This window comes from Hevea brasiliensis, chromosome 13 (assembly GCF_030052815.1).
Source record: "Hevea brasiliensis isolate MT/VB/25A 57/8 chromosome 13, ASM3005281v1, whole genome shotgun sequence".
Classification (NCBI taxonomy): domain Eukaryota; kingdom Viridiplantae; phylum Streptophyta; class Magnoliopsida; order Malpighiales; family Euphorbiaceae; genus Hevea; species Hevea brasiliensis.
In genome coordinates this window covers 82,738,778-82,764,417 of record NC_079505.1, presented here as the reverse complement: position 1 = coordinate 82,764,417, position 25,640 = coordinate 82,738,778, and the positions used below count along the sequence as shown (strand labels likewise).

General features: G+C 33.5%; 3 protein-coding genes across 6 annotated transcripts; 1 reads left to right on the top strand and 2 right to left on the bottom strand.

Moving 5' to 3' along the window:
• Positions 1-286: 286 nt before the first annotated feature.
• Positions 287-17,730, bottom strand: LOC110664762 (uncharacterized). Its single transcript, XM_021824605.2, has 3 exons — positions 17,371-17,730; positions 16,530-16,805; positions 287-1,600 (listed from the first exon to the last, which is right to left on the bottom strand). The coding sequence occupies exons 1-3, from the start codon at positions 17,563-17,565 to the stop codon at positions 509-511; spliced, it is 1,563 nt and encodes a 520-aa protein (XP_021680297.2). The 5' UTR covers positions 17,566-17,730; the 3' UTR covers positions 287-508.
• Positions 12,008-13,321, top strand: LOC131168828 (uncharacterized). Its single transcript, XM_058132547.1, has 3 exons — positions 12,008-12,553; positions 12,645-12,763; positions 12,863-13,321. The coding sequence occupies exons 1-3, from the start codon at positions 12,022-12,024 to the stop codon at positions 13,307-13,309; spliced, it is 1,098 nt and encodes a 365-aa protein (XP_057988530.1). The 5' UTR covers positions 12,008-12,021; the 3' UTR covers positions 13,310-13,321.
• Positions 17,731-19,440: 1,710 nt separating the features above from the next.
• Positions 19,441-25,049, bottom strand: LOC110664764 (FKBP12-interacting protein of 37 kDa). 4 transcript variants are annotated; one of them, XM_021824608.2, is made up of 14 exons: positions 24,907-25,049; positions 24,768-24,819; positions 24,607-24,668; positions 24,195-24,244; positions 24,036-24,072; positions 23,571-23,658; positions 23,378-23,442; positions 23,211-23,288; positions 22,543-22,590; positions 21,914-21,967; positions 21,237-21,398; positions 20,721-20,790; positions 20,053-20,108; positions 19,441-19,646 (listed from the first exon to the last, which is right to left on the bottom strand). In XM_021824608.2, exons 1-14 carry the CDS (start codon positions 24,931-24,933, stop codon positions 19,485-19,487), a joined length of 1,011 nt encoding a protein of 336 aa, XP_021680300.2. In that variant the 5' UTR covers positions 24,934-25,049; the 3' UTR covers positions 19,441-19,484. The 4 variants fall into 4 exon arrangements, with proteins under 4 accessions (XP_021680300.2, XP_021680303.2, XP_021680302.2 ...); XM_021824611.2 differs by lacking the exon at positions 21,237-21,398; XM_021824610.2 differs by lacking the exon at positions 24,607-24,668.
• Positions 25,050-25,640: the final 591 nt, after the last annotated feature.

Genomic DNA, 25,640 nt, shown 5'->3' with positions numbered 1-25,640 from the left:
TCAAAGCATCCTGTTTCGTAGGGAACCAACCCTCTGAGCCTTTGGCAGAGTACGATTCCCCATTAAAACACTCCACAACTTGACCATTGTCATTACCAATGTATTCCAAAATAAGAAACGTTGGCATTGGGATGAAAAACATGTGCCTTGGAAAGACCAGGAAGTAAGCATGTGCTCTGGTAGAAAAAGGGGTTCGTGAAAAAAAAATGAAAAAAGAAAAAAGAAAGAAGAAGAAGAAGAAGAAGAAGAAGAAGACCCAAAAAGATAATGCATATAAAGAAAGATGTGAATAGGCAAGGTAACCAATATTTACATTCACAAACAAAAGAACAAATCAGTTCCAGGCACAACATCTAAATTACAATGCAACCAACATGAAATGGTGTAAAACCTCTCAATAGAGGAATGTCGATTCATAAATTACCAGTTCACTATTATATACAAAATATAGAAAATAAAGCATCTTAAGATAACATAATACCCCAATGCATCATCCAACATTCTGAAATTACCCACTGTTCATCAACTTATCCAGAACAATATTCAGGTCCACTGATTGCCCATTCTCTGTCAATTTTCTCACTGTTGCTCTCACCAAGTCTCTTCGAAATCCCATAGCAACAACCTTGTCAACAACATCATCAACAGGCATCCTGTCTCCACCCTCACCAGAGCTTGATCCACTGTCCACGCTAGAGGCAGTTGGAATAGCATGTGGTAATATGCGGGCAGTCGGCAAATGTGAGAAACCAATTTCACCAGTGCTGACTGAAGGAGATGGTGAGGGTTGAATGGATTTCATAGTTGAACTGCAATTGTGGGTAGGAGTATTATAACGATTAAAGTCCACAATATTAGTGTACCCCTGTGGTGGTGGATTTGCAGAAGTACACTCTGAATGATGCAAGTTTGTGGGTTGATCAGTAGAACCAATATTAAATAACTGGGGAGAGAGAGGCCTATCATGTGGTTGAGAGGATCTGTGAATGCCTTGAGATGGCACAAAAGGAACTTCTTCAGGATGGTGGCTTCGGAATTGAGGATTTACCACAGTGAAAGATGACTGCACTTGAGGCAACTGAGACAAGTGTGAATTTAGGGGAAGATGACGTGGTGGTTGATAAGGCCGGTGACTATAAGGTGGATGTGATTGTTGAGTTGGAATTACATATTTTTTATGACTGGTTCCTGGAGTGGAAACTGGAAGTGGTGGGTAGTAAGTTTCTTGCTGTGGAACAGAGGGGACAAATTGCGAGGGAAGTGGTGCAGTTGCTGAAATTGTCGGAAGGTGAGATGCTGCAGGTGTGGGAAACTGTTGCGCTGCAGCTGCAGGTTTTGTCAGAGGTTGATTCTGAAGAGGTAAGTTTTTAATATTAGAATACAAAGAAGGAACTTGTTGTGGACAAGCAACTGGGACTGGAAGTTGTTGGTTTGATTGCTGAGAGACTGAAGACAGTGCCTCTGTTCCCAAACTAGAATGAATAGTGTTGTTTTGCTTTTCCAGTTGTGAGTCATCCTTGGACATACGAAGCTTTGCCAACCGCAGCTGAGTCTCTGCTATCTCTTGTTTATCCCTCAAATCTTTGATCCCACCATGGACCTGCAAGAAATTTGCAAATTGCATTTGTCATTTAGTTAGTCACTGTGTCAACAAGCACAGACAAGCATCAAATATCTTCATGATTAACCCAATTGCTCCAACAAAACTTTCTTTTTTTCATGATATCACTCATACAGATGGAATTTTTGAAGGAACATTAGGTTACAACTCCCTGGCCATTTCTCTTGCCCTGTCAAAGTGAGGCCTATGTTTAAACTTCAAAGCACTAAATTTTCATTGGCTGTTTATCTTCTTGATATTCATTTACATTTGAAATATTGCCTTCCTAAGCCAGGGGATGGCAAGTTTGTTTGGGATGTATATAGTCCTAGATGGTAGATACAGATTGCAACAGCTTAAACCCTGAGCCTGCACGTAAACATACATTTTGGAAAAGAGCAATGAAATGTGTAAGAACTGCCTACTGAAGGTATCTATTATACAAAATCCCGCCTGAGAATTAAAAATTTGTCTGTTCCCATTTATTTTTTTTCTTTCTTATTGTAGTTCCACCTTTTTCACAACAGTTTGCGCTCAAATTCTGATCCTCAAACAAACTGTTCCTTGTGAGGTGTGAATGGTAATTAAAGTGCAACAATTAAATCCAACATCTTAGCCTTGGGTTGGGTGAACTGAATCATTAATCTCCTATAATACCTAAACCATCATACCCTAATGCTCTACTTCCTCAATTATATCTCAGATCACCAAGTGCAGTACATAGTCTTGCAATCTTTTTTCAATTCATTCTGTTACGTATAGAAGGGATGGATTTAAGAAGAATAATGGTTAAGTCAAAATGAGGGTTTCAATAGAATAGAAAGTGTAGCAGGAATTTAGAGTCGACTAGAGTAGTTGTAGTGTTGAGTAGAGATTGCTAGAGTAGTTATAAATAGCAGGAACAGTTATAGCAGATGTAATCAGCTGTATAAATAACTGCATTGTAGCTGGAGAAAGGCATTCTAAGAAACACCAATAAATTCATACTCTGTCTCTCTATCTTCTCTATTCTCTTCTCTCTGTACTCTCTCTAGATTCTGTTCTATCTTTCTTTCTCTGTTCTTCCTATTTCCTCTGTAACTTCTCTATTCCTTTCTCTTCTATCCGTTTCTTTCTTCAGTTTCTCTTCTAAATTGCTGCAGTAACTGAAAGTTAGGGTTCATATCCTAACATTTGGTAATCAGAGCACTGTACCAGGGGGGCTTTGCTTCCAAATCTGTTTGCTGCAGTTTCCGAGAGGGGCCTTTGCTTCAAATCAGACCATGGAACTATGACCTTGGCAACAAAAGATCCTTCTGGGCATGCTTGAAGGTAATGAGAGATGCATTCAGAGACAAAAAGAGCTGCTGGAAAAAGTGGATCAGAAACTAGAAAAATTGGAAGAATTAATACAAGTGGAAATGTTGCAATCCTTAGTAATGATGGATGAAAGAAGTTGCATTAGCATCTGGACAATACCTGGAGCCTATTCAAGAATCTGATTTTAGAGTTGCAATTCAAGCTGATAGTGAACCTAAATTGAGCACTTCAATTGTTGATGGCAAGATCCTTGATGTCAAGAATGGAAGACAAAATCTGGAATTAGATATGGGGTTTCATAAATGTTTTGTAGTTGAGAGGAGTCAAAAAGAATGTTCCAATGTTGACGTGATATCTAATCTTGATGAAGATCAAGAATTGCCAGTTCCTGTTTTCTGTAACTATTTCAAGAAATTCATCTGAGGAAAATGATGAAGATGGTGATTTTGGCCAATCAGAGTTTGCAATGGGGGAAACAAGAGCTGAATTTGCTCTTTGCTCAAGGACAAAAAGGATGATTATGACTCAGAAAAACATGGAGGAAGTTATTATTAAGAGGCCCAAGACTGCTGCAAAGATACCAGGGATTACAGAACTCTTTTATATAATGGAAAATCATTTCTTGGCTGCTGACGATGCTATTTTGTCATTGACATCAAATGGCATTGTTAGCTTGAAAAAAAAAGAATGGGAAATTTGGAGAAGACAAAGGAAAAAAGTTGAGACATCAAATGGTATTGCAATCTTGAAGGAACAAGCATGGGAAATTTGGAGAAGAAAAAGGAAGAAAATTACAAGCTCATATTCCCAGCTGCAAATGAGGAAGTATCTGAAACTTTCAGTCCAATTTTATGGGCCATTTCAGTTGAAGCACCTAGAGAAAGTCCTATTCACTGGTTTCCTGAACTTTCACATTCTTGGGGACAAGAATGTACTCATGGGGGGAGGTATTATTACGTATAGAAGGATAGATTTAAGAAGAATAATGGAGAAGTCAAATAAATGAGGGCTGCAATAGAATAGAAAGGGTAGCAGGAAGTTAGAGTGGACTAGAGTAGTTGAAGCGTTGAGTAGAGGTTGTTTGAGGTAGTTAGAAATGGTAGGAACAGTTATAGCAGCTGTAATCAGCTGCATAGGTAACTGCATTGTAGCAAGAGAAAGGCATTCTAAGAAATACCAATAAACTCATACTCTCTCTCTAGATTCTGTTCTATCTTTCTTTCTCTATACTTCCTATTTCCTCTGTAACTTCTCTATTTCTTTCTCTTCTATCCCTTTCTTTCCCCTGTTTATCGTCTAAATTGCTGCAATAACTGAAAGTTAGGGTTCATATCCTAACAAATCTCACATGGCAAACTCACAACAGTCGATTTTAAGAAAACCCAGGATACATGATAATATATATATATATATATATATATTCTTTTTCGAAATCTAGGGAGCCTAAAACACTTGGGGAATGTAATCGAATGCATTTTTCATATATTCAAAAGTGTTAATACACAGCTGTATATATATATATATACAATCATCTCCTATTTTACATGGATTGAAATTCTACTTCTACATTAATTAGGAATCCTTTTCTAACAAAGATATCTTGTAGGAGTCAATCTCCTAATGGAAAAAGATTTCTATAACACGCCCCCTCAAGTTGGAATATAAATGTTAATCATGCCCAATTTGTTACAAATGTAGTCAACCTAAGCTCTACTTAGAGCTTTTATAAACATATCTCCTAATTGCTCTCCAGTTTTGATGTGTTGTATTGAGATGATCCCTTGTTGAAGCTTTTCAGGGACAAAATGACAATTAATTTCAATATGCTTGGTCCGTTCATGAAACACAGGGTTCGAAGCAATATGAAGAGCAGCTTTATTATCACACCATAATTGTGCAGACAGAAAGGTCTTAAGGCCAATCTCATCTAATAATTGAAATATCCACACTATTTCACACACTGATTGTGCCATAGCTCTGTATTCTGATTCAACACTAAATCGCAAGATGACAATCTGTTTTTTACTTCTCCAGGACACCAAATTACCTCCAACAAAGACACAATATCCCGTAATTGATCTTCTATCAGCCTTAGAACTTGCCTAGTCTGCATCTGAAAAGCATTCAACATTCAAATGCCCATGATTACTATATAATAAGCCTCACTCTAGAGCTTCCTTCAAGTAACACAAAATTTGTCCCAAAGCTTCCCATTGAACAACAGTTGGGAAAGACATAAACTGACTTACCACACTGATTGAGTATGCAATATCAGAATGAGTTATTGTAAAATAGTTCAATTAGCCTATCAACCTCCTGTATTTTTCTGGATCTTCAAATAGCTTACCATCCTCTGCTCCAAGTTGCAGATTTGGGGTCATTTGTACGGGTGAGCAAACGTTCGGTTCGATTTCGAACCGAACAAACCAAAAACTGAAGTTAAAGATTTTTAAAGACCGAACCAAACTGAACCTTAAGACGGAACCGAACCGAAATAACCGACTTAATTTGGTTTGGTTCGGTTCGAAACCAATTAAACCAAACTTTCCAGAAATTCAACATCACACGCACTTTACACACATAAATCCCATCCCAACAACTCAAAAAATCCCAAATAATTTAAACAGAAACAAGAACAAACCTTAAACCCAACATTACAGGAGCAAATTGAAGGCTTTCAAATCAAGTTCTTAAATCCCAAATACTCAAAGTCTCAAACAATCTTATGAACAAAAACATAATAATCAAATTCAATCTTCCAGATGCAAGAACAGAATTCCAGATGCAGTACCCATTAATCAATTTATTGAAAAAAACTAAAAATTACACAATTTCAATAGCAAATTTTGCAATACCCTTTACAATCTGCCTACATTTTGCAAGAAATTACAAATTCCCACAATATGCCTATATTTGGCAATACCCATTACAAAAACAATACCCAGCAAAATACATCAAACTTCTATAAAAAAAAAAAAAAATACATCAAACCGACGTGAGAAACCGAAGAAACTTGAGCAAAAGCGGATTTTCTTCTTCGCTTCAATCATCTCCCATCTGCTCTAGCGCAAAAGATGAAGAAGAAGAAGTCTATGAACAATAGCAGTAGCGAAATGTGAGTTGGTGAGCGGTGACCGACTGAATCTCATGCTACAAAGCCACATGCAAGGCAAAAGGATGACTCCATTGACAAGCTGTAAGGCCATGAATATGATGAGAATATGAGATAACAATGTTATATGAAGAAAAAAGAAGAAGAAGAAGAAGCAAGAGAGAGGTCAGAAGAGCAGAGAACAGCAATGAGAGGGAACAAGGATAGATGACTATATTTAGGCTTAGGGTTATGTTTTTATCCTTGGGCTTGGCCTGGACAAGGGCTTGGTTAAACTTTTGGGCTTTAAATTTTAGTTTATTTGATTTTTTCGGTTATAACCGAAAACCGAACCAGCCGAAAAATCAACTAAATATATTAACCGAACCGAAACCGAAACCTAAATAACTGAATCGTTTGAACCGAAATCAATCGGTTCGGTTTGATTTCTCGGTTCGAACCGAGAAATGCTCACCCCTAGTCATTGGTGCACTACAAGGCTTAGCACCTAATTTCTTAGTTTCTGTCAGTAAATCAAGAACATACTTCCACTGAGACAAGAAGATACCTTTCTTACTTGTCATAACTTCAATACCCAAGAAGTACTTGAGTAGGCCCAAGTCTTTTGTTTGAAACTGGGTCTGAAGACAGTGTTTAAAAGATGAAATACCTGCAGAGTCACTCCCAGTGATAACAATATCATCAACATACACTACCAATAAAATTAGGCCAGCCTTAGACTACTTATAAAACACCGAATGATCACACTTACTCTTTTGCATATCAAAATCCTGTACTACTTCACTGAATCTTCCAAACCAAGCCCGATGACTTTGTTTCAAGCCATAAAGAGCCTTTCGAAGTCTGCAAACTTTACCCAACTCCTCTTGAACAATAAATTCTAGTGGTTGCTCCATATAGACCTCCTCCTAAAGATCACCATGAAGAAAGGCATTCTTTATATCTAATTGGTGTAACGCCCAATCATATATAGTTGCTAGAGAGATAAACAATTGAACTAAAGCTAGTTTCACTACAGGAAGAAAAGTATCAGAGTAATTCACCCCATACGTTTGAACATATCCCTTGGCTACAAGACCTGCTTTCAATCTGGCTATAGAACCATCAGGATTCGTCTTCACTGAAAAAACCTATTTGCAACCAATAACTTTCTTGCCAGTGGGCATAGGTATTAGTTCCTATATATCATTTGTATCTAAGGCCTCTATTTCCTCTTTCATAACAGCACACCAACTAAGATGAGATAATGTCTCAATGACTGTTTTAGGGATTTTTATAGAGTCTAAAGAGGTTACAAAACATCAAGAAGGAGAAGACAAATAATTATATGAAATAAAAGAAAAAATAGGGTAAGTACATACACATTTACTTTTGCGAAGAGCAATGGGAAGATCTAAATTAGGATCACTGATCAGTGGTAGTAACTGGATCTTCCGATGACGAAGACGGTGGAGGATCTAAGTCTGTAGTCTGCAATCTCCTTGAATAAACATAAACAACAGTAGATCTGACCAAGACTGGGATAGGGACAGAAGGAGTAGGAGGAGGAGGAGGAGGAGGATTACTAAAAGGTCATCATCCTCCCCCTAATTCTCATACATAGATGTTTGAGAAAATAATGAAGTAGACTCAAAAAATGTAAAATCAGTAGAAACAATATAACGATTAAGAGTCGGAGAAAAACACCTGTATCTTTTTTAGAGCTGCGAGTATCCTAGGAAAATACATTTAAGAGACTTTGGATCAAATTTAGAAAACTGTGGATGAATATCTCGCACAAAATAAGTACAACGAAAAACCCAGGTTCAATAGGAAACAATGATTTAGATGAAAACAAAATAGTATAAGAATTGCTCCCATCAAGGACAGAAGATGGCATGTGATTAATCAGAAAACATGTAGAAACTGCATTAGCCAAAAAATGTTTAAGTACCTTCATTTGGAAAAGAAGTGCCCTAACTACCTCAAGAAGATATTGATTTTTCCTTTCGGCAACACTATTTTGGCATAGTGTATCAAGACAGGATGACTGGTGAAGAATACCATTTATATAGGTCTGAAAGTGCTCAGAAAAATATTTTTTAGCATTATCACTTCTTAACATGCGTACAGAAGTATTAAACTAAGTTTTAATTTCAACACAAAAAGCATTAAAGATAGAAAATAACTTAGAATGATTCTTCATTAAATATAACCATGTAACACGAGAGTAATCATCCACAAAAGTAACAAATTATCTAAATCCAAGTGTAAAAGTAATAGAACAAGGACCCTAAATACCAAAATGAACTAATTCAAAAGGGGACGAAGCCCGTTTATTAACTCTAGGCACAGAAGGCAAACGATGATACTTAACAAACTGACATGACTCACATTCTAATACTGACAAAGACTAAAATTGAGGATACAATTTCTTCAAGGTAGATAAGGAATGATGGCCTAATTTACAATGAACTTCAAGAGGAGTTAAGGTACTAGAGCAAGTAATAAATCATAGTTCACATTTGTTAAGGATGTAGAGACCACCTGACTTATGCCCTTTACCAATAATCTTGTTCATCGTAAGATCCTGAAACAAACAATGGTCAGGGAAAAAAGAAATAGAACAATTTAAGCTTCGAGTGAGTTTACTAACAAAGAGTAAATTAAAAGAGAAGTTAGGTAGACATAAGACAGATGACAAAGATATAGATGTTGTTGGATTCATAGTTCCATAACTCATGACACACGAAGTAGATCCATCAGCTAAAGTAACTGTGGAAGGAGTAGTAAAAGACTAAAAATCAGACAAAAGATCAGAATTACCTGTCATATGATTTATAGCACAAGAATCAATGACCCATTTGGACGAGGAGGACACAAGGCATGTAGTGAATTTACATAACTCAGCGATTGCAATGATTGAGGAATTGGTAGGCTTTAGAGATGTCTTCTCAGAGGAGGAAGACACTATAGAATTTTCTGTTACCATATTTGCCAGTGTTATCAAAGGCGAGCGAGGCCCCCAGGCGAGGCGAGGCGAGGCGAGGCGCCCCTCTGTCGCCTCGACTGGAACGCCTGGCTCGACTTGGAGGAGGCGACGCCTCCGGCCAGAGAGGCGAGAGGCGGCGCCTCTTCACAGCAACGGTAAGTGTTTTTTTTTTTAATTTTAAATTAAAAAATCAATAAACCTATCTGCGTACCTGATGCAGCCATTCCACCAGCAGAGACACTTTTCTCCTCAACCTCACGAAGACGCTTTTCTCCTCAACGGCTCAACCTCGACTTCACGACGACAATAGGTACGCTCTCTTTCTCTCTCTCTCTCTCTCTCTCTCTTCTTCTTCTTCTTCTTCTTCTTCTTCTTCTTCTTCTTCTTCTCCCGCTTCGATCTCTCTCTCTCTCTTATGTCCCTTTCTTTTTTTCTTTTTTTTCTCCCTCTCCACGTCTATTCGATCTCTCTCTCAGGTCCTTTTTTTTTTTCTTTCCTGCTGCGCTGCTTGCCGCTGCTCTGTTCGATCTCTCTCACGTCCCTTTTTTTTTGTTTTCTCTCTCCCTCTCCACTTTTCTTCTACTGCTGCTCTCCTCTGTTCGATCTCACGTCCCTTTCCTGTCCCTTTCCTGCTGCTCTGTTTTTTATTTTTTCTTTTTTTTTTCTCTCCTCTCCTTCTTTCAGCAGTCCCTTTTTATTTTTTTCTTTTTTTTTCCTTCTCCTTTTAATTAATTAGTTATTATTAATTATTTATTTATTTATTAATTTAATTATTTTATTTTTGTTAATTAATTATTTAAATTTTATGGGTATTGGTAAATTGATTATTTTACTTTGTATTCTTGTTTAATTAGTTGATTAATTAATATGGGTATTATTGATTTGTTGGTATTTAGTTTAATTTTTATTTGTTATTCTTATTAATTTGATTAGTTTTACTTTTTACCTTATTAATTAGACATTATTTATTAATTATTTATTTATTTTATATAGGTATTATTAATTTGTTGTTAATTTAATTTTTTTATCTTTTTATTATTGTTAATTAATTGTTTAATTTATATGGGTATTGTTAATTTATTATTAATTAGTTTACCTTTTACTTGTTATTATTGTTAATTAGTTTTAATTTGATTAATTTTACTTTTTTCTTGTTAATTAGATATTAGATGTTTATTTTATGTGGGTATTATTAATTTATTGTTAATTTGATTATTTTTCTTTTTGTTCTTAGTAAGTAATTGTGTAATTTATATGGACATTATTACTTTGTTGTTAATTAGTTTACTTTTTACTTCTTATCATTGTTAATTAGTTGTTAGATTAATTAGTTTTACTTTTGTCTTGTTAATTAGACATTAGTTGTTTATTTTATATGGTATTATTAATTTATTATTAATTTGATGATTTTACTTTTTGTTCTTATTAATTAATTGTTTAATTTATATAGGCATTGTTAATTTATGATTTTACTTTTTGTTCTTATTAATTAATTGTTTAATTTATATGGGCATTGTTAATTTGTTGTTAATTAGTTTACTGTTTTACTTTTTACTTATTATTCTTGTTAATTACTTATTTAATTTATATTGGATATTGTTAATTTGTTGTTAATTAATTTATTTTTTATTCTTGTTAATTTTTTTGTTAGATTATAAATGGGTGATAAGAATAATACATCTGGATCTTCTGCTAGTAATAGAAGAACGGACCCAGGATGGGCACATGTAATTCAAGTTAGTGAAAACAATACCAATGATCTTCAATGCATGTACTGTATGAAAGTGTATGAAAGTTTATAAATGAGGAATTAATAGAATCAAGCAACATCTTGCTGAAAGTTACAAAAATGTAATTCGGTGTCCAAAATGTCCAGAAGATGTAAGGAATCAAATGCAGGAATTCATTGCTAAAAAAAGAAAGCAAAAATCAATTATGAATATGGAAAGACCACCTGAATTTGATGATGTTGAAGTACTGGGATTAGATGAAAATGAGGAAGAGGAAGAGTTGATGCAAGAAATTGGCAGTGAAAGGAGAAGGCATGCACTGGAAGTTACAGGTACTGGTGCTTTTAAAAAACCAAAAGTTTTATCACCACAAAGTAGTAGATGGCCTATTGACTGTTATTTTTCCCCTAGACCTGCTGTTTTGGGAAAAAATATGAGGCAAACTACCATTGATGAAAATAGTCCAGCTAAAAAGGAGTTAAGGGAGCGTGCTTGTGTTGCCATAGCACGATGGATGTATGATATGGGAATAGCTTTTAATGTTGTGAATTATGATAGCTTTGGGGAAATGATTCGAGCAATTGGAAATTATGGGAAAGAAATGAAATCTCCAAGTTTTCATGAGGTTAGAGTTCGATTACTTAACAAAGAAGTACAAATCATAAATGATCTTCTCGATTCTCATAAAGAAGAATGGGAAAATTATGGATGTACATTGATGTGTGATGGATGGACGGATAGAAAAGGGAGAACCTTGATTAATTTCTTAGCTAATAGTCCAAAGGGAAGTGTATTTATTAAATTAGTTGATGCAAGTGATGAATCAAAGACAGCGACATTGTTGGCTAGTTTGATTGAGAAAGAATTGATGAAAATTGGTCCTGAAAAAGTAGTTCAAGTTGTTACAGATAATGCATCAAATAATGTTGCAGCAGGTAAAATTTTTATTTAATTTTTTATATTACTAAAAAAAATATCATTTTATTTTTATTATTAATGGAATGAATTTTTCTACTTGTTTATGACAGGGAGAATATTGAAAGCAATTTTTTCTCATCTATACTGGACTCCATGTGCAGCTCATTGTATAGATTTGATGTTGGAGGATATCTTTAAGATCCGTGTTTTCAAAGAAACATTCCGCAAAGCTGTTGAGCTTACTGGTTTCACATATGGCTCTTCAGGAGTTCTAAATATGTTGCGGAAGTTTACTAATGGAGTAGAATTGCTAAGGCCAGGGAAAACTAGATTTGCTACTGCTTTTATTACATTGGGAAGGATGCATCTTTAGAAAGCCAACATTAGAAAAATGTTTACTTCGGAAAGTTGGACAACTAGTAAATGGGCTAAAGAGGTGAAAGGCAAAAAGTGTGAAAGGACGGTTTTGAGTCCTGCCTTCTGGAATCATGTTGTTTATGCTCTTAAGGTTTCCGGTCCTCTTGTTCGTGTGCTTCGACTTGTTGATAATGAAAAAAAACCAGCTATGGGATATATTTATGAAGCCATGGATAGGGCTAAAGAAGCCATTGCCAACTCACTCAATGGCAATGAAGAGAAATACAAGAGCATTTTTGAGATTATTGATGCGAGATGGTCACTTCAATTGCATCGTCCTTTGCATGCTGCTGGATACTTTTTGAATCCTGAATTTTTTTATCCAAATAAGATGAGAATTGAATCTGATGAAGAGGTCAATACAGGATTGCTTTCATGCATTCATAAAATGGAAAAAAATTCAGCAAAAGTTGATATGATTCTTGATGAAATTGAGAAATACAAGGCAGCTACAGGGACCTTTGGTTTTCCTTCAGCTATTAGAGGAAGAACAACCAAATCTCCAGGTTATTAATTTAATTCTTATTAATTTTTCATTTTGCTCATTTATTAATTTATATCATGAATTTAACAATCATTGGTTCTATATTTTAATAGCTGCTTGGTGGAAAACATATGGTTCTTCAACTCCAAACCTACAAAAGTTTGCTGTAAAGGTTCTGAGTCTCACATGTAGTGCAAGTGGTTGCGAAAGAAATTGGAGTGTATTTGAGCATGTAAGTAATATATATTTATAAATTTCTTAATTTGTTATTTTATCTTGAGCCTTTTGAGTTTGAAGTTTAACTTATGTGTTACTGTAAAATAAATGACAGCTTCATAGTAAGAAAAGAAATCGGCTATTTCAAGAACGCTTGGACAATTTGGTATATGTGAAGTATAATAGAGCGTTGCTACGCCGACACACTTTTGGGGATATCACAACACCTATTGATTTGGCAAATATTGATGAGAGTAATGAATGGTTGCTTGGTGAATTAGAAAAAGGTGATGGGGATGATGATGATGATGATTCTCTTGTTTTCATGAATGACGTATTGACCTGGGGTGATGTTGGTAGAGCAGCTGGAGTTTCTGAATCTCGTTATGAATCGAGATCGGCTGCAAGATCAACACCACCAGTTGAAACTCCATCATTTCGAAGGCCTCGTGCAATGAGAGGTGCATCCTCTTCGCAAGTTGATGATGATGAAGAGGAGGAAGAATTTGTGATGGCCGTTGTTGAAAATGAAGATGATTTTGGAAATCTTGATGATGAGTAGTTTTAGTTTTAAGTTTTTTATGTACTTATTGCATTTTGTTTATTATGACTTACAACTTATTTTTATGTATTAATGTCTGAACTTCTATAATTTATATTTTCTATTATGTAACTTATGACTTATTTCTAATTTTTTATTTATTATGTATAATTTTATAGCGTCACTTTTATCATATACATCTACTGAAAATTCAGGTATGAACTATTTCTTTTTTTAACATTTCTTATTATTATGTGTGTTTTTACTTATGCTATATATTTTAATTTTACAGTCTCATACTTTCACTTGTATCTTATACTTAAGCTGGAAATACAGGTATGCACTATTTTCAATTTCTCTTATTTTAGATACAAACATAGTGTAAATCATATTTTTTTCTTTTTAATATGTTTTTTTACTTATCAACTATTTAAAAGTATATATATATATATATATATATATATATATATATATATATAATTTAAACAATTAAGGTTATGGCGCCTCGCTTCAAAAGGGCCCTCGCCTCGCCTCGCCTCTCGCCTCTCGCCTCTCGCCTAAAGCCATAGAATACTCTATCGTCTTAGTGTCGCCTTTCGCCTTGATAACACTGATATTTGCCACCTGGGATAGCTGATTTTTCCTCTGAAGTTTCAAATAGTTACGTTTTTTGTGTCCAAACTCACGGCAATAATAACAAATAACTCCTCCCGAGTCCTGATTAGAACTAACCTCCCTATTACGTTGATTATTTTCGTTGTTAGTAACCCCTTCTCTATATCCTCCTCTATTTCCCTATTGTCCATTTATATTCCAACTAATAAGAACACCGTTAGTGGGTTGTGAAAAATGAGTGCTCTCTGTAGAAAGGACACGTGTAAAGTATTATGAAGAGAGGAAATCTCAGAACCAGAGAGAATCTGAGATTTAACAGTCTCATATTCTGAGAATAAACAAGCAAAAACTTATAACAGCCATTTTCTCACGTTGAGCTTGTTGCACCTTTATATCAGGACTGAGTGGTAACAGAACATTAAGCTCTTCATAAATATGTTTAAATTCCATAAAATATGCTATAAGAGTCTTACCTTGTTTTTTAAGTCAATTTTGAAAACATCGTATATGAGAGAAATATTGCCTTTGTCGGAGTATAAAAATTTTAAATTCTCCATCAATTCTTTAACATACTCACAGTAATTAATAAGACTCATTACCTCACTATGAATTGAATTCCGACGTTGTAAGAACAAACAAACATCTTCCCTCAGCCAAGCTTGCCCGGTATCATCATCCGGTGGATCTTTTGCGAGATGATCATCTTTATCAATGCTCCTCAAATAAATCCGAATAGTTTTGCTCTATTCCAAGCAATACAAGCCATTGATTTTGTATTCGGTGATTTTAGTCATCACCGGGACTACATCAGTAATTATAGATTTAGTCTCACCCTCAACCATTGCACTTTAACTGTCCACAGTCCACAAATAACCCAAGAGACTGTTGAATATTAACAGATCTTTATGATCAAGTGACCCGAAAAGGAGATTCTTCAAGCACCACCAAGAACGAAGCCTCAAAACCAAACACAGCTTGCAGGGATGGAATCACTACGTTGGGCCGATGCCAGGGAAGGAGGTCCGGCCGTTGGACGTTGCCGAAAAATGCCACACCCACGGACACGCGCCGGCACATGGAATAGGAATCAAAAACAACGAAGTGGCGCGTGGAGGCCACTCGCTTCAAGTCCGATCACCGGACTTTTAGGGGAGGTCGAATGGCACTTGGGTCACTTCCTGAGGGTGGCTGTGAGATACTGTGATAACCCTACGGGGTTCTCCTAGGTTGCAGTGAGTCGAAGGAAAGAACAAAGATGGCTTTGGCACCTTGCTCTGATACCATATAATCGAAGGTATTTTTCATATATTCAAAAGTGTTAATACACGACTACATATATATACAATCATCTCCTATTTTACATGGATTGAAAGTCTACTTCTACATTGATTAGGAATCCTTTTCTAACAAGGATATCCTATAGGAGTCAATCTCCTAATGGAAAAAAACTTCTATAACAGGGAAGAATAATTCTTGATGGGCCTTGTAAAAGAACACACTCATAGGTTTAAAACCACATCCAACCCAAAACCTTAAGGCAATGGGCATATTGGTCCATTCTACTTATATATCTCTCATTCATTCCATCTCTTTTCGATGTGAAAATTCTAACACTTCAAGATTCCTAACAATAATATATACACACAGATTTCCTACTAATTATGATGAGACTACAAGCTCCAAGACTTTTAGATCTCAGAATCAAAATAAGGTAAAACTAATCAGAAGATTCATTTGGTTATAACTAAGGTCTTTTCCAACAAAAGTAGAGGATTAACAAAGATCCTTGACATAGCAAAGCATAAAAATCTAAGCAAGTTATATCAGCTATAAATTGAGGCCTAGATGACACAAGTGGCATACTCCCTTTGACCAAAATGGCACCTTTCTTGCCATGGGTTACTTATTCTAATTAAAGTTTTTCATCTTTTATCTAGCCATGCAGTACGTGTGCTGTCACAGATTTATCAGTACTATGCTTCTGTTAGATGAGTTAATTGTCACATGTACTTCATGATGAGATTAATAAATTTAATTCTGTCAACAAGCATTTATATTTTTAGCATTTTCACTAAAAGCATTCTGTAGCAGTAATGCATCTGTTGCCAACATTCTTAATATGGTACAACTGTTCAATAAGCATGGATAGCGACCAAAACCAACCCCTAAATTGGTGCCACAAGTACAGATCAAAACACTTTAACCCTTCAGATACATCCAGCCTTTCCCCTTTAACTAAGTATCCCAAAAAAAAAAAACAAAAAGCATGACTTTACTACTGACCGAAAAAACTGCAACGTGGTCCAATGCTTGCAGCCAACATAACAGCCTTTTTTACCCTGAATCTAACTAACCAATCAGTCTAATCCCAATTCAATCTACAAACTCTAGACACTCCTTCCTCTAATTCCAAACCCTAAACCCCCATTTCTTTCCAAGCTCTAACCTACCACACAAACACTGGAATATTGTTATCTGTCCTACATCAAGCTGTTGTTGTTTATGTACCTCAATCAACTTATTAATATCAAAATGAGTCCATCTAATGAAGCCCAAACATATTCCAACTACAAATTGGGGATAAAGGCCAAAACAAACCATTAGAATGTAAAAAGTTAAAACATACCTCTATTAGAATATTCTCTAACTCCCTTAGCTTTCTGTCGGTTCTTCCATGATTAAATTCAATTGATTCCTTCAAATCATCAAAGGTATTTTCTACTTGCCGTGTTCTACTTTCCATCTGAGATAGTCGTGCACTGAGACACTCCACTAAGTGTAGCAAAACATCAGCATGTTCCTTCAACTTTTGATCAATCCTGGAAATCAATTCTACATCGCTGAAAATCCCAACTTTCTCACCAGAGAATTTTGTAGAATGTTGGCCCATCGAATTCCAACCCTGTAATTTATACAAGCAACACCTAAAACAAGTATTCAAACAACACCTAGAACATAATGTATATTACTTGAACATATATACAGTAAATTATTGTTATGCAAACTAATGCACCAATGTGCGATCTAATAACAGTTGTCCAACAAAACAAATTGGAGATATAGCTGATTATTTAGATAAATAATTGAACAACATGGAAAACTGAGTGAATTCAACTAAATAAAATTTAACATCATGCCCCCAAACCCAAAATCAACTGGAAGCAAGATAAACAATCCAACTCTCTAGTAACATAAAACTTAAATCGAGTAAGCTTCGCTTCAAACCAGAAATACAATAAAGTTAGGGTCTTTATTGAATACCCAGTGATGGAAACTCAAGAAATTAAAGGGTGACTTATTATGTGCATTTTACATGTAAAATTTTCGATAGCCGGCCTTAGATTCTTGTAATTTCCGCCATTTCCAGGACAAACAAATACCACTTAGGAAAAAAAATAAAAAAAATAAAAAAACCAAAGCTACAAAGAGAGAGAGAGAGAGAGAGAGAATTGGCTGTGGAATGATACACTGAGGTGGATCCCATCAAAAGCTTTTGCACGGGAATGTAAGGAGCGAATCGGGTGGAAATCGAAGCCCTGATCTTGATGGTCTACTTCTTGTTCTTCTTCTTCATCAACATCATCTTCGTCGTCTAAGAAAGTGCGAATCGGGGTTTTCGAAAGGTTAGTAATTTGCTTATCCATGTACTTGGAGGAATTCATCTCTTGTTCAATGTTGGATTCCTAACTCGGTAAATCAGAAATGCGAATCGTCCTGACAAAGGATTTTCAGTCCCAAGCTACATTTTTTATCTCTTATTCCACTGCCCCTCACTTCTGCTTGCGGTCTGGTCTTTTCTTCATTTGGGCTATTTTCCGGTTCAATTGAACTCTGTACTTGTCTGTACTTATATAAATTCAATTTAATTTATTTTTTATTTTTAATTTAATTTAATTTATAAATTTTAATTTATATTTAAATTAGTTTAATTAATAAAAATATTATTTTTTAATATTAAAATATAAAATAAAAATAATTTATTTAATATTTTAATTATACAAATTATATAATATAAAAATAATATTTTAATATCATTTTTAAAATATTTAATTATTTTATTTAAATAATATTAAAAAATGACTTTTATTATTATTAAAATATTATTTTTATATTTTATAATTAATTTATTTATTTATATATCAAATAATTTATTTAAATAAATTATTTAATATTTAATTATTTTTAATATTAAAATATTATTTTTTATATTATATAATTGATTAAATAAAAATATTATTTTATTATTTAATATTAATAATTAAAATAATAATAATATTGAATAATAAAAATAATATTTTTATTTTTATTAATTAATTATATAATATAAAAATAATATTTTAATATTTTAAAAAATAATTAAATAATTATACATTTTTATTAATTGAGCTAATTTGAGCATAAATCAAAATATATGAATTAAATTAGATCAAAAATTAAAAATTGACTAAATTGAACCTCCCCAACAAATACACGGAGCAAATTAAACCTTATTCCATTTTTCCCTTATTCCCTTTTCAATTTAGATTTTTTTTTCCCCTGCCATAATTTTACTCTTACTGTTTTGTTTTTGTTGCCCCATGATATGGTGAATTAAATCCAGGCAATCTAAATCAATTTAACCAAATGAAATTTGAAATTCTAATTTATAATCAGTTTTGATTGATTTAATTTATGGTTTCATATGTTGTCAAAAATCTCTTGATTTATATTTTACAAAATAACTTATTACTAATTGTTATCATTTATTACAAAAAGTAAATGTATAATTATATAATATATAAATAATGAGGTTGTCATAACTTATGATTTTCACTTTCGTCTTTGAAATGTATGAAAATAGTGCTTCTTTTATTTTGTATTTACACCTTAATTGAATATATATATTATATTTTTAATGAAATTAATTTTGATTGAAATTTAAACGTAAAATCTAGAAATGATCATTGGTTATATATAAACAATAGAAAGTATATATATTAACATTGGTATAATCTCAATTACATACACGGAACTTCAACGTATACAATGCATAAATGGTTCAAATGAGTAGTTCATCCATCTCCGTCTATCATAAATATTAAAATAAATCATGAAGCTATTTTTGTTAATGTCATGTGTTGTCAAACTTCAGAAGGAAATGGAAATCAAATTGAGAAACAGCAATGTAAAATAAGGCAAGAACAACTCTTAACACTAGTACTCGGTTAAAGAAAATCATGATGAGTTAGGCCATGGAACTTGAATTGTCACCATTTGATCGTCATAGCTAAACTCTAACATCATCTACCTTGCAAGCCATTGGCTTGTACTTCTCTTCTTCCCTTAACCACAACTTCAACCAAGTTTTTATCATCTGCTGCTAGCGACAGGATCGTACCCCCTGAATTAGTTTTGTAAGTGTTTCAAACTTATTTTAGTGGATTTGTTTTATTTAAGTATGGCATTATTTGAGGCCTTAAGATTCTATCGTTTATCTGATGAAGTTTAACCTTCAGTTCAAAAAATAAGAGGCATGTTTAATGTACAAAGTACAAACATGAAAGGGAAAAAATGATGACATTCCACCAAAATTGTTTAAAGTCTAGTCTATATCAGTTTCCTGTTTAGGTTTCACTATTTCATCACTGTCTACATTATGAGCTGAATCAGTTTGGCCCTCTTCAATGCCTTTCTGCTGGAGTTCAAGCTTCAACCTGTTAAGTTCGAGATCCTTTTCTTCTAGCTTCTCTTGCAATGTAAGTACCTGAAGTAACAAGGCATGAACAATTGAATCACTATGCATTCATAATCCCCTTGTCCAAAATGTAGAATTTTACAAGAATTTAAATAAATTGATTTCTTTTTTTTGTTAATTTTCATGTTTGTAATGAATGAATTCAATTATTTTTAATTTAAAAAACTTTTCATTTTAAAAAAAATCTAAATCAAGCATGATTTTGTGGAAATTCAATTGAATTCTGTTCTTGTGAATGATTTATTCCAAAGGAAGTCAATATCAAAGGCAATGGAATTTACTGTAAACAAGGCTTGGTGAATAAACTGCACTCTACAACCCCACCCCCCAAAAACCCACCCGAAAGAAGCCTACAAAAAACTATTTTGGCTATGACAAACTCAAGTAGCAAAAAGAGAAAGAAATATATAATAACCATTGCATTTGATTTGTCCACGTCATTAATCAGGCCATCCACGTGTTTGTGAAGTCCTGGACACATAAGAATCAAAATGCTGTAAGACCGATGAGGTATATTCGTGATATAAAATATTGGCTACACAATACGTTTAAAAAAAAAAAAAAAGCAATTAAAATCCAGGTGAACAGTACCCTAGCCAAAATGGATTTCTTTAATAAACACAAAAGCACAAAAAAGCCACCACAAATGCAAGTGATTGATGTTTGAGAAAATGGGGAATAAATAAAAAAAAAGCTCTGAACAACAAAATGCATTTTTAAGCCCTATGGAAATTGAATTGAACCACCAAACATGATAACTAAGCTCCTCTTGATGTCAACAAGCCAACATCAAAAGGAAAAGAGGTAAGCAACTGTCATGCCCAACAAGATATCAACATCTGTCAGGAAATATAATCAAAGAGAAAAGAAGTAACCGCTCAGAGAGAGAGAGAGAGAGAGAGAGAGGACACAGAAATCCAATGATTAAGAAAATGACAGGCATATATAATTAGAATAACACATGAGCATGCCCAACCATTCCCTAAGCCCAAAAAAGTAGAAGGCATGGTAGAATATAACAATGTAAGTGCAGGTAACAATAATTTTTAGCAATAAAATCTTAGATTTACAGACACAACTAACCTTCAAATTGACTCCTGAGTTCTGCATTTTGAGATTTCTGCAAGGCAAGTTTCATTGCTAATTCATGTATCTGCACATTAATAAACATGATTAATGAATAAAATTTTAATATGTATCCCAGAAGAAACCACACCCCCCCCCCCAAAAAAAAAAAAAATATATATATATATATATATATATCGTATAACTCTCAGTCAAGAACAATATCAATTTATCAATCATATTCAGAATTTAAGGTATTTCTCATCCATTGCAAATAAAGTCATGTTCAATAACAAAATTAAAAATTTCAAATGAGGTTGCAGAAAACTTTTCATCATCTATCTGCACACTGCCCAAGCCACCAACCCCACTCTCAACACAAAGATCCCAAATAACTAACCTGGGAACTAGCTTATCATTTTTCTCACAGGAACAAGGATAAATGAATAATAGACTGGGAAGAACTTTTAAAGAGAAAAGAAAAACAAGCAAACCCCAAATACAAGCTGAAAAGAGTCACTGCAATAGCAGCACCTTTCCTTCAGCAGCTTGATTTCCAATCTCCTCATTTTCCTCTTGCAGGGTCCTACATTTTGCCATAAGCATCTTCCCCATCTTGCTTTGTGGGGTAAAATTGACAGCAGCAATATTGTCCTGCAGTTCCTTTACCTTTTTGTCTTTCTCCTCAACCAAATTCTGTTATTGCATTAAAAGAAGCCATTTAAAAAAGTTTGCAAAGGAATTGAGCTTGTGATTAACAATATCACAAGGTTGAACCCTGAAGTATTAGCCAATACGCAATTGTCCAAACTTTTATTTGGATTTTGGACTAATAAAACCAGAACTTCTACTTTTGGGTCAATTTTTAGCCCGATCTCCAGCATAATATTATTATATTTTTAAAATTTTCTTTCTTAACACATTTTTAGGATTTAAAAATCCAAAAAAAGGGCCACTGATTAGAAGTAGAAACAAGACAAGAGAAAGAGAAAAAATAAGAAGAAAATGACAGTGAGATGGGAAGGAGATAGAGAAGATCAAAATAAGAAGTTGAAATGGGAAAAAGTATGGTGAGACATGAATCATCACAGGAAAAAGTAAAGTTGATGGTCACATACCGGATCCAACCAGAAAAAAAAAAATGCCACCATATACACGTAAAGCATAAGCTTTGCAAAATTTAACTGCAAGTAGGAAGTTTAATCAGAGACCTTTAAACGAGTAAATTCCTCATGGATCGCTGGATCCAGTAGTAACCTCCTTGCCTGTCAAGACAACCAAAATTTTAAATGAATAAACAAGGAACCACTAAAAGGAAAAGTAACTAAAAACTGCAGTGGACATTTGAAGCACGGCATGTTAATTCTAGAATAATGGATATTTTCAATTTGCTAAAATTAGATAAGAGCACAAGTACTCAACTCCCAAAAAAAACTCCAAGACGAAGTGGCATTCATTGAACAATATTTGAAAAGAAGTGCATTAAGAATACATGTTATTGATAAAAACAATAAAAATTGTTCAAATTTTAACTGATACTAACATACAGGAAGGACTAAAGATGCAGCATGAAAGGAAGAAACTATTGACAGGATCTAGTATTCATACAGATGAGCCCGATTCACAAGCTAATATGCGTTCTGGTTGGACCTTGTTAAGGTATTTGAAACTAAGTGATGTGGATTTGATGTGACAGTTTAAATTGTGTAAATAAAGACCTGGATTTGTAAAGGACAGTCATATTGATGCTTCTTCTCCACTCCATTAATTCTATTGGAAAGCTCAAAAAAACATTTATTTTAAGCTTTTGAAATGGAAAGTTTTTAAGATTTGTCAGTACCTGCATTGATGGTGGTTTGAGCTGTGCTTTCAAATCCCGAACTGCAGACTGGGAATCCAGAAGTGGTTTTGTGTTAGATAGGCATGAAACCAGACAAGTAAGTGAAAGAGTAGACATAGTCAATAAAGAAGCCCTAGTAAATTTTCTATAATGAGTAGGAAACAAGATAGAAGATGGCTTTAAAGGTTGCCCTTCAGTCATATGCTACAAAAACCATATCTACAGGCTAATACATCCTCCCTCAAAATCACAATCCTAACATCCATCTTTTCCTTTTGGTTTGCTTTTAAGCAAAGAGCATATTATTTTCATTTAAGGAAACCATAAGAATTTCTAATAAGAAAGAACCCAGAAGGAAAACGATTCCACAAAATGTGTTTCAATCTATAACTTCCAGAAAAATCCATGGGCATTGCCAGCCATTCAAGTTCGACTTCCTCTAAGAGGTTCATAGATATTGTGTAAATGTTAAGGCCAATTGTGGAAGCCATTTACTGAGAGATAATTGATAAATTTTTTGTTCCATCGCTCATACACTAGTGTTCTTCACATTTCGACCATTTTATCCAACAAAGTCATTCCTCCAATATTTCTATTAGATTCGCCTCCTAAGAAAATGTATTATTATGACATGCAGCATTAAATGTCACACATACACAAACTCTCACCTTTAATTCTGCTATCTCTTGCTCTCGTTTAGCAAACGTTACGATGAAGGCAGCTTCTTTTTTCTTTGCTTTTTCTAGCTGATAACAAGAACAAAACATAAACTAAATCCTGCAAGATTGACAAAAATTTCCTATGTAGATAAAGAACACTCTATTTATCACTATACCTGTTCTTTCAAAGACTCCTCGGAGGATTTCAGGGTCTGAAGATAATTGATCACTAGTTCAGGTTCTACAAATAACAATACAAATCAATTTTTGTGAAAGAAACAGATATAATAATAATAATGAGAAATAGCATAAGTTCTTCAAAAGTTGCATGTTTTGTGATTATGCAAAATGCCAATCACTTAAACTAACCAGGAAATGCCCCAGCAGGTATGAAAGACTCATTCTCAAATGCTGAACGCCACTTCTCAATTTCAGATTTTGCAGCTTCAAGCTCAGTCTGAAATCAACATTACCACAATTTGATATTGCGAAAATGCCAGTGGGTAAAAAACCATAAAATTAAAAAGTAAGATGGAGTATATTGTAAAAGAGTATATTTTCAACAATGTAACTAACATCAATATTCCTAAATTATATTGTAAAAAGATAAGAAAAATTCTCTCAATATCAACAAATTAGATATCACTATGGACAAACCACCAGGACCATATTTCAAAAAAAAACTCTTCCTAATTTTTGACACTGAAATTTTCACTTTCTATTTTGCCATTAGAGAAAGAACTGATAGCGTGCCCACACAAACAATCGAAAGTCTGTGAATAATATGGAATCTTACATATTGAACAAAGAAGCAAATAGACAGATGATACATACTTGGCATGTTGTGAGTGCACTTTTACAATTGTCGAGACTGCAAAAGACTAAGAAGGCATAAGGCTCTAAAGAGATTTAAACATAAACTAGAAACAGCATAAAAATCATTCTTCTTTGCCTTAAGATACAATACAAGTAAATTTCTAAACCTTACAGTACCTCTCACGAAGAGATAAAATCATTGCAGTTTCTTCTACTTTTGTATTACCCTGCAATAAAGGAAGCAAGATTTCACTCTCAAAACTAAGCAATTCTTTGGCACTTTCAAGTTTCAACTGGACAAACTTTTGATTTCATGACTTGAAAGAGTCGCTCAAAGATCTACAAACACTAGTAAAGAACTATAAAACATAACATGATCGTGGATCACACAGTAGAATTCCTATCAAAGACACACCCATAATGGTTTCTTTCACATCAATATTAGTTCTACAAAATTCACTGGAATTCCACAGCACACAAATAAATTACCCTGAAGCATTGTAGGACCATAAGTTCATTAGAGTCTTAAGAGTTCAATATGGGCAAGCTTCCTCAAAGTGGAAATATTTCTGTTTGTATATGCTTTTACCTTCTTTGAGCTAAAAATATCATCTTCATCGTCCTCAAGATCACCAAAGCTTCTCTTATTACCTTAATTCCGTGACAGAGGCACACACATTCACTAGATAAACAAATAATAGGAATCACAAGTTAAGAAACGGCAGCGAGAGAGAGTGAACGAAACAAAACCTGAATGCACGGTGTTGTGGCTGCCAGGAAAATCACCGCCAAAAACATCATCCTAATATGCGTTTTCAGAAATTAGATTCTGCGAATCGAAATACTGAGAAACCCTAACAGGAGAATGAGAGAATGAAAAAGAGCTTACATCGTCGAGATGGTTGTGAGAGGCCATCGAAATGGAGGAAAGAAACCCTAATTTTTATGTTTGATTTTGTGCGCAAAATGGGAGGGAGGCTGGGAAGCCAGGACTCTGTGCAGTGTATGCTACCTTTCTGTTTTTTTTTTTTTTTTTTAACGGATTTCTTTATTTTTTATCTATAATATATATAATTAAACAAAATTTAAAAATATTAATTTAATAGAAAATCTGTATACTAATATTATAAATATATTATTTATATTTATAAAATATAATTAGATTATTTGGAATATTAATTTAATAAGAAGTATATATATTACTATTATAAATTTATTATTCATATTTTATAAAATATAAGCAGATTATTAATGAAAAACTAAATAAGATTAAAAGGAATATAGGAGAAATTAATTTCATAAAATATTCAAATAATAATATCCTTTTATTTTATTTTTTTAACTTATTTTTAATAAAAGTTATGATAATTAATTTAGAGACTTAATATAATAAGAATTTTATAACTAATAATTTTTAATTCTTATTTTAATTAAAATTTATTTTTTAAATAATAAAAAATATAATTAAAAATAATTTTAAAATGAGTATATAATTTTTTATAATTTATCTTGTTTATTTATTTTTTATAATTTATTTATTAAATTTATTTTTTATAATTTTTTCTCTAATATCTTGTTAATTAATTTGTTTAATAAATTAATAAGTCTCTTCTAATATATAGA